Source organism: Protomyctophum parallelum (assembly GCF_964188405.1).
Source record: "Protomyctophum parallelum genome assembly, chromosome: 17".
Classification (NCBI taxonomy): Eukaryota; Metazoa; Chordata; class Actinopteri; order Myctophiformes; family Myctophidae; genus Protomyctophum; species Protomyctophum parallelum.
In genome coordinates, this window is record NC_139719.1 from 6,517,986 (window position 1) to 6,526,845 (window position 8,860).

An 8,860-nucleotide genomic window follows, 5' to 3' on the forward strand; every position below is an offset into this window, starting at 1 on the left:
CATAGTACCATTTGGTAATCCAAGCTTTCCGTACAGCTGCGATGTTGGTGAGTTAACATTGTTTCATTCAATCAGATTGGACTTTTCTGTTTGGATGAATGGGCTGTCAGGGTTGTTATTGCAACTCCAGATGCCAGATAGCAAAAAATAGCACCTGAGAGTTGCTATAGTCTAGGCTTGTAAAATGGTTGTGTGTAATCATCGTTCACTAACAGGGGTGTCCCCAACCCGTCTCTCCAAGTGAGCATTGATTGTATCAGCATGCATGATACAATGTGGCTCTTTCACAACAGACCGAGCTGTCCACAAGGCCCGGATGTCAAAAAGGAGCACAACGCTGAAGTCCCCAAAACCATGGCTGGACATTTTTTCAGGTAAAGGAGGATTAATGTCCTTAAAATAAATAAACATGTCTGTGGTGATTGGGTAATTGGGTCACCACCACGTATAGTGTGGCACACGAGCCGGCTGCTCTTGTTTTTATTACATTAATCATTTGTTGCACCTGTGTGACATGGTAGAGATCCAGAGGAGACAGAGATGTTATCCTTTTCGTACGGTCGTGAAGTAGAACCCAAACTGCCCTGCTAAGTTTGAGAGGGGACACATCTATCTATATTAACACAACATGAGATATCTGTCTAAACACCTGAACGTGGCCAGAGCATTCTGTCTGCTGGTATGTTGAATAAGTGCGTTGTTTACCTTAGAGTGCTGTTTTTACTGTTGCTACACTAAATAACAAGTGCTGCTAAATAACAATTGTTAACCCATAGTTAGTCATATTCATAACTATGTATTCGGCAAAAATTTAGGTATCGCACAGCCCCAGGAGAGAGGAAAAAAATGTGTTAAACGGTAGCCTACTTAAATTTGACCTATCATTTTATAATGGATGATTTGCTTTTCTGCAAATGGGCCTGACCTTTGTGCAAGTAGAACATGACCTGTACTTGCCTGATGGGCAAGTGCCTCTGAGAACAGCGTTTTGGATAACTGACACTATTATTTACTCCTAGAGCAGATGATGATCTGATAACACAGACCTTGCTAGAATGCCTGATATTTCATACATTGTATGGAATATCAGCCGTATCTGCCGTATCAAACCAATCATTAAAGGAGCATTCAGTGATTTGGCCCTCATTTAGTGTGTGGGACTGCAGCATTAACTGTTCTCTCCTACACACCTGTCCAGTGAAAGTAGGTCTGAAATTAGACATTGGCTGGGTTTCCCAAACAACACTTCTTACACCATGGTGTAAGAAGTGTTGTTTGGGAAACCCAGCCTTTATCTACAAAACCTGTGCTGCCGTCAACATGTTCAGAATCTGAGCCTCTAGTCTAGGCTTTGTAACCCATTTTTCACCCCTGTGTCAATTATCTAATGTGATCCTGGGCTCTACACACCCTCCGCCAACCTAGTCCCCATATATGAGGGACATGGGGAGAGCAACGGACTTGAACTCATGCTTCCTTCATGCCTGAGTGTCCAAGTTGCTCCTTTACACCTGACAGGGGGGAGTTTCCCTGGTTGGACGTAGTGCGTGGAAGGAACACGTTATTCCAACCAGTTCCTTTCCCCTCCATCAGGCGCCCCGGCTGGCCAGGGGGAGGCAGTTTAGTGACCAGTATTACTGCATGTTTTTTGTGAGGGTACCTACCCTAGGGGACACGGGGAGAACATGCAAACTCCACACAGAAAGGCCCTTTCGCCAACCCCGCCTCGGGTATGGGCACTGATGACACGGAGGAGGAAACACGCCGCCAGCACCCACAGCGTCCCGAGCAGGAATCGAACCCAGGACCTTCTAGCTGTGAGGCGACAGCACTACCAACTGTGCCACCTTGCCCCCAACAAATAGATTTTGAATGGTTTTATTTTCTTTCAGAATTGTGCAGGTGGTTGCACCAGGTGCTGCACCCTCATTTGTCCTACTTCCCACGGCCTTGGTCAGAACAGTGGACACAACACAGACATTAACTGAGACAGCGAGGTAAGAAGATCTTTATTGGGTTTAGTAATTTAACAGTTATAACTGAAGTTGTTTGAATGACACACTCTTCTTTGTAGTGACGGGAGATTAATCAGCAAACAAATCGGTATCGGCCGATTTGAGTTGTTTTCAGATTAATCGGCATCGGTTTGATTAATCAATCAGACCGATTAATTAATCGGTCCGATTAATCGGTCTGTCTTCACTGATAAACAGGCCCAAAGTAACAGCTTGAACAGATCTACAAGCTCACAATATTAAATATAAAGGTATTTAAGTTGAATCTGACTTGCCTAAGCCTGCAGTGCAGATGCCCTGTCACATTATAAATTATAATTTTTCAATACAGAATGAGATCATATCGACATCGGTAATATCGGTTATCGGCCATAACGGCAATTAATTAAATCGGATATCGATATCGGCCAAAATGTCTCATCGTTACATCCCTACTTCTTTCATAACAGACCGATCCGTCTGCAAGGCCCGGACGATACTGTAGACACCAAAACAGACGACAGAACACAGAAATTAACTGATGCTGGAGTCGACAGAACACAGACCTTACCTGATGCTGGAGTCGACAGAACACAGACCTTACCTGATGCTGGAGTCGACAGAACACAGACCTTACCTGATGCTGGAGTCGACAGAACACAGACCTTACCTGATGCTGGAGTCGACAGAACACAGACCTTACCTGATGCTGGAGTCGACAGAACACAGAATTCAACTGATGCTGGAGTCGACAAAACAGTCGACGGAACACAGACCTTAACTGATGCTGGAGTCGACAAAACAGTCGACGGAACACAGACCTTAACTGATGCTGGAGTCGACAAAACAGACGACACAACACAGAACTCAACTGGGACGAGGTAAAAAGCTTGTAACAGTCAGCTGGTAAATGTAATGGCCACAGAGGGTGGAGTCTCTTTTTGTTTTTATGTTTACTTTTGGAGTTCAGAGGAAGTGAGATCACAGCCTGCAATCTTCTCAGCAGGCTGTTGGCACAGAGTGCAGGCATTATCCTCCTACTTATGTAGTGTAACTAAGAACTATAGTGTGTAGTGTAATGACCTGGCTTTATATATCCCATGTTTACATTAAATACATGAACTGTTTTGACCCTTGTGTCACGCCCGGGATTGAACCCACGTGGGAAGGGACACTAAATGAGCTAAGAGCCACTGTGCTACAGCTACATGTTATTATCATGGAGCTCTAGGCAAATCAAAAACAGTTTTAGCATGATTTTCCACGCGTGTATACGATGTAATACCATTACTATGTAGTAAATATGCCTTTATTCCTCAGCTGTAAGATGTTGGCAAGATTCGGGGGGAAGAGGCGCCGTAAGAACACTTGCACCAGTCCAGTGAAAAATAATATCTCTCAGTTTCCTGCTTTGAAGGTACCTCTCTTTCTAGCAAAACCCAAAACATAAATTCTATATTCAAATTTATATTCCATAATTTATTGTACACGCAAATAAATACACACGCGCAATCGCACTCATGCTTTCATTTGATTCCTTGCTTCATAGGACTATCTGCCAGCCAGCTGTAATAACACCAGCTATGATTACCATGTCTGCCATTACCAAACCATCAGTCAGACCAGTGATCATATCAACTTCAGAGCGACTCTTCGCATGGCCTTGTCGTCGGAAGACGAAATAAAGCGGTGGTTGAAATCTCACACGGTCACATGGAGGGTAGAAAGAAGTCGTAAGTCAAAAGGAGACAGAGTTCTTTTCAAGGTGAGACAAGTTAAAAAATATATGTTTAATTAGACAATTTAAAATGAAACTTCTATGACAGTGCTGACATAATGAAGTGACATTATTCCAGTAGTGTCTCAGCCCTGCGGTCGCTCCTCGCCTTTAAGGCATCTTACTGGTTTTACCTTTGTCTTTCTTCCAAATTCAAATTGACAGATACCTACCCTGCGGTCGCTCGTCGCCTATATTAAGGCGTCTTACTGGTATATCTGCTATTTTGGAGAACCATCCTAGTTCCTACGACTCGAGTTTTCAGAAAAACGTATGCATTGTTAAAATCTAAAATGACACAGATGCTTTCCCGATTTTAATGGTTTTAAGGTGGATTACAGATGCCAACATAACACCAAACATAACCCCAAACCAGAAAATATTGCCGTGGGAGGCAGAAACGCAACAAGCAAGAACACAAACTGCCCTGCTAAGATGACTGTCACAATCCTACGGACACGGGCCAAAGTTAGCAGAGGCAGGCCGAGTGTGTAAGTAGGCTTTGGCACTGTTGCTTTTGTGTGTGCTGTGACACAGTAAAATAAATATTTTTGTAAAGAACAGTGAAGAACATATTTGTCTCAAACATCTCCTCAGAAGCTCAGATCCTCATGTGCCTGCCTTCCCTACAATGGTGAGCATCTGCAGTGAGCACAACCACAACATCAACGGGACAGATGCACTCAGGTACCCCAGTGGTGGAAAGTAACCTAAGTACATTTACTCGATGTAAATACAGCTGTGAGGTTCTTTTACTTTACTGGACTGTGTCCAAATATTCCACACATCTACCTATCTATCTAAAACATAGACTTCATACTACTTCAGCCCTATTTAAACTTTGATTATTTGAAAATAGCTGATCTACAAGCTCACAACGTGTCACATAGAATGGCGTTTGTAGATCTATTTAAAAAAATATGTTTTAATACATTTTAGACATGACAACTTGTGAAACGGGACATTCTGCATAATATATACAGTATATACTTTTAAAGTATATTTTGATGTCAATACTTTTTGATTGCCTGAGTTTTTACTTAATAGAGTGTTTCTGCATGGAAGTATGATAAATAGTTATATTTTCCACCACTGCAGGTACCGTGACGTGGGCGACAAGGCACGAGAGAAACTCCTGAAGCTTTTTGAAGAGGGACACAACCCCAGTGCAGCCTTAGAGGTGCTCAAGATTGATCTGCAGGTGGAACATGGGGAGAATTATGCTGCCGCCGTAGAAAACAAGGAACTCTGTCCTACTCTAGAGTTCTGCTACAGGTGATTGAAAAACATTATGTGAAGTTTATTAGTGTTGTAGTCGAGTCCAGCTAAAGGTGCCGACAAAGGTACTGAAATTATGTACTGACTTGTATGCCTTAACCCATTCTGACTTGAGATCAGATTCATACGAGGTTTCCGCCGGACACACACTGGTCTGATGAACCCATTCTGACCTGTGATCAGATTCTAAAAATGTCAGTCGCTCTTCAAATTTTCAAAAATAGCCACTCGGTGGCGCGATATGAGCTTGTAGATCTGCTATTTTTAAATAGCTAAAGCATAACATGATGCCAACACCAAAATGGGTGCCCGGTCAGAATGGGTTAATACATTATACTTACCCCCTATAGCTAAAATTAGAAATGCAAAACATCTTAATTATTTTCTTTATTTTAGAAATAGTACGTCCTTCACTAAATATGTGCCGCTCCTGTCACAAGTTGATGATGTCATATGCCCACCATGTGTGGTTCAGCCTATGGAATGTATGGGATTTTTCACTGGTGTCACTTCTCACATCACTCTGTGGTTGTTCTGTCCCCTGTACTATGTTTATTGTTCTTGTATTGGAATGTGTTTTTGTATGGATAGTTTTATCATCTTTTTCTACGAGCCTGCTCAGGGACTACAGAAAGAAATGGCTGACTCTGTTCCAAATACATGAATGTGAAAACTGATTTGTTGATAAATGAGCATTGTCCCTGTCAAATAAATGCATGTTATGCATTCCATACATACATGCGTATTATGTTTAACAACATAATACTTTCTAAGGTTAATATGAGAATCAAAGCAATATTTTAAATAAAAATATTTAAGGTATTTTGTTTTTATTATAGTTATAGAGGGCAATCCTATTAAGCAGGGGTTCTCAACCTGGGGGTCCCCAGCCAAAAATGTACCCCTGCTATAAAGGGATCCTTTTAAATCCTTTTTAAATAGAACCTGGGCTTCTCATTTGGCAGAGGCCCGGCGGGCAGCTGCAATGCTGGTATGATTGATCACTGTTTGTTTTGGAACTTTTTGTGTGTTTTTTCCGTGTCTGTGTGTGTGTTTTTCTTCTAAAAAGTATTATTTGCATAGACTCCGACACAAGCTCTTCGGGAAGTTGAGGTCTACACATCGACGGGGGTCCAGTCTGCCAGGAAGTCAGAAGAAGAGGAGGAAGAAGAAGGCATGTCCAGACGTGCAACAATGTGTGACAGCAGATGAGAAGCAGACTGACAGTAAGTGATTATAAATCACACACTGACTTCCTCACTTCATAACCCACACCCACTCTGTCGGCTGACATAAAAACAACAGAATTCTAACCTGTGTATTTAGTGTTAATACCGACTGCTTTTGTCTCCATCGTCTTCAGACACGATGCAAGGTCAAAGTTCACAGCAGAACCCAAGCCAAGGAGACCCCGGGACCAATCAAGAGGAATGTGAAGCTGAAAGTGCTGCTGACTTTCTGTGTCTTTCTTTGTCAAGCGACTATGAAGAGGGTGAGAATATAATAATCTACAAATACTTACCGTAACCACTTAAACCATAATAATATATGTATGCACATACGTGAAATTTGTCCTGCATTTACACATCCTGTAAAGGCTCATACATAGTCTGGATTTTCGGTGGTTAGGTGACCACCGAACTAGAACATGACGTCACGAGCGGTGAAGAGCAAACCACCGCCACCGCTCCAGCCCTTCTCTCTGTTTTTACTCACCACCGCCCAACGTTATTTCAGCTCCGGTGGTCACCTCGCCACCGAAAATCCAGCCTATGAATGAGCCTTAACAAGTTAAGAGTCCTGCTCAGGGACACACATTAAACGGCATTTATTGTTAATGGCGTTGTAACATGTAAATGTTTGTGTTGGCACCGTTTGTTTTACATCACCATTACATCAGTTAGACTTTAATATATTAGCGCCCCTCACTTTTTTCCCCAAAATGTTTGCCCCGGAATATTGGTGCTAGGTTTGGGTCAGGGTGTTCCTCTTGTAGGCATGTCATTATAGGCGAAATTTATTTTCCCAACCCTCAAAATTAGACTATTGTATAATGCTGCTTAAACACATGTAACCTAGCATCCCTGTTCTGGGACGTTCTGTCATGATAGCCAAACCTTTGGTTAAAAACAAATAGGTGAACATTTGTTGCAATGTGCCATGTTGTGAGTTTGTAAATCTGATATTCCTGCTATAGAGGGTATGCGTGTGACATCATCATCATACCCGGAAGTTATGCAGGAGTGACATACTGAGTTGCAAAAAGCTACTTTCTGGTCCATACATCCAAACAGAAAAGTCCTATCTGATTGCATTAAACAACGCTAAACTCACATTAAACAACGTTAAACTCACTTTGCCACTCGATTTGCCACTCACTTTATGCATGCGCATACCCTCTATTGATATACAACTAATTGAAAGTGTTGGAATTCCAGTATCGAAAAATCAAAAAATTATTAATCCAAATAAAGTCTTGGCACACAAATAATTGTGTAAGTCATTTGATTGTGCTGTAATTTGCAGTGTAAGTTTTTGTTGTTAATTTGAACAATGTGATTGAACAGACACAGAGGAGCTGGTGGAGAGCATGATCAGAGACATTAGCAGCCTGAGAAAGGACCTCATGTACACTCAGGCCATTGCTGCCATGGCCAAGCAGTTTCATCACATCAGATCCAACCAGTCAAGACTGTTGTCTGCCATGCACTGCTTCGGTAAGGGTCAGACCTCTTCCATTAGAACAGCAACGAGACGACCAGACGCACTGAGTCCATGTCAGCCAACAGTAACTCCTCGTCCTGTTACTAAACTGAGCTCCAAGAGGCCATCTGGCCCCCAGCAGACACACAGCAGCCCCATCAAACGACCCAGAATGATGGACTACCACATATGAGACTTTTCTCTGGAAAGACATGGCTCTCATTCAAAAGGGAAAACTGTATTTTTGTCATTATCCTCTAATGCCAATTAGTCGTTATCCGATAATGCCAGTTACCCTCTAATGCCAATTAATAAATCGGTTAAGTTTCCAGTCCACAAAATGGACATAGGTCTTTGTAAATTAACTGACCAGCCAACTGGCCTGACCTGCACCCCACAGAGAATCTAGGTTGTATTGTCAAGAGGAAGGTGTGAGACATAAGTCTGAACAATTCAAATTAATTTACGGCTGTTATCAAACAAACCTGGGTTTCCATAACACTTCAACAGTGCCACAGGCTGATCACCTTCCTGCCACGCCCCATTGATGAAATATTCTTTTCAAAAGTAGCCCAGACAAAGTATTGACTGCATACATTAATATACTTTTCAGATGGTCCACATTTCTCGTTTAAAAAATATATTTTTTAGTCGTCTCGTAAAATATTCTAATTAATTGAGATAGGATTTTTAAGATTTTCATGAGCTGTACGTCATAATCATCAAGATTAAAACAAAAAAAGGTTTTAAATACTTCACTCTATGCACATTGAATTGAGAATATATGAAAGTTTCACTTCTTGAATTATATTACGGAAGAAAATGAACTTTTACAAAATATTCTAATTCATTGAGATGGAGCTGTGTGTGTGTGTGTGTGTGTGTGTGTGTGTGTGTGTGTATATATATATATATATATATATATATATATATATATATATATAATCATATGAGTATATTTGTATGTCTTTAAATGTTCTGATGAATTGAAAATGGAGGACCCTTATGTAAACAAGTCGAGTGCTTTTCGGCAAAGTAAATGTATGTTTTCTCGCCCCAATAAAGCTCATTTGAACTGAACTTTTTTTTTTCCTTTTTATTCATTTAT

At 41.4% G+C, this 8,860-nt stretch overlaps 1 protein-coding gene across 1 annotated transcript; it reads left to right on the forward strand.

Annotated features, from left to right (window-relative positions):
• The first annotated feature begins 297 nt into the window (after window positions 1-297).
• LOC310874906 (uncharacterized protein) lies at window positions 298-8,606 on the forward strand. The gene is made up of 11 exons (XM_083787824.1): window positions 298-374; window positions 1,893-1,997; window positions 2,465-2,875; window positions 3,315-3,411; window positions 3,544-3,759; window positions 4,102-4,262; window positions 4,369-4,458; window positions 4,870-5,046; window positions 6,133-6,275; window positions 6,413-6,541; window positions 7,617-8,606. The coding sequence occupies exons 1-11, from the start codon at window positions 355-357 to the stop codon at window positions 7,943-7,945; spliced, it is 1,878 nt and encodes a 625-aa protein (XP_083643950.1). The 5' UTR covers window positions 298-354; the 3' UTR covers window positions 7,946-8,606.
• Window positions 8,607-8,860: the final 254 nt, after the last annotated feature.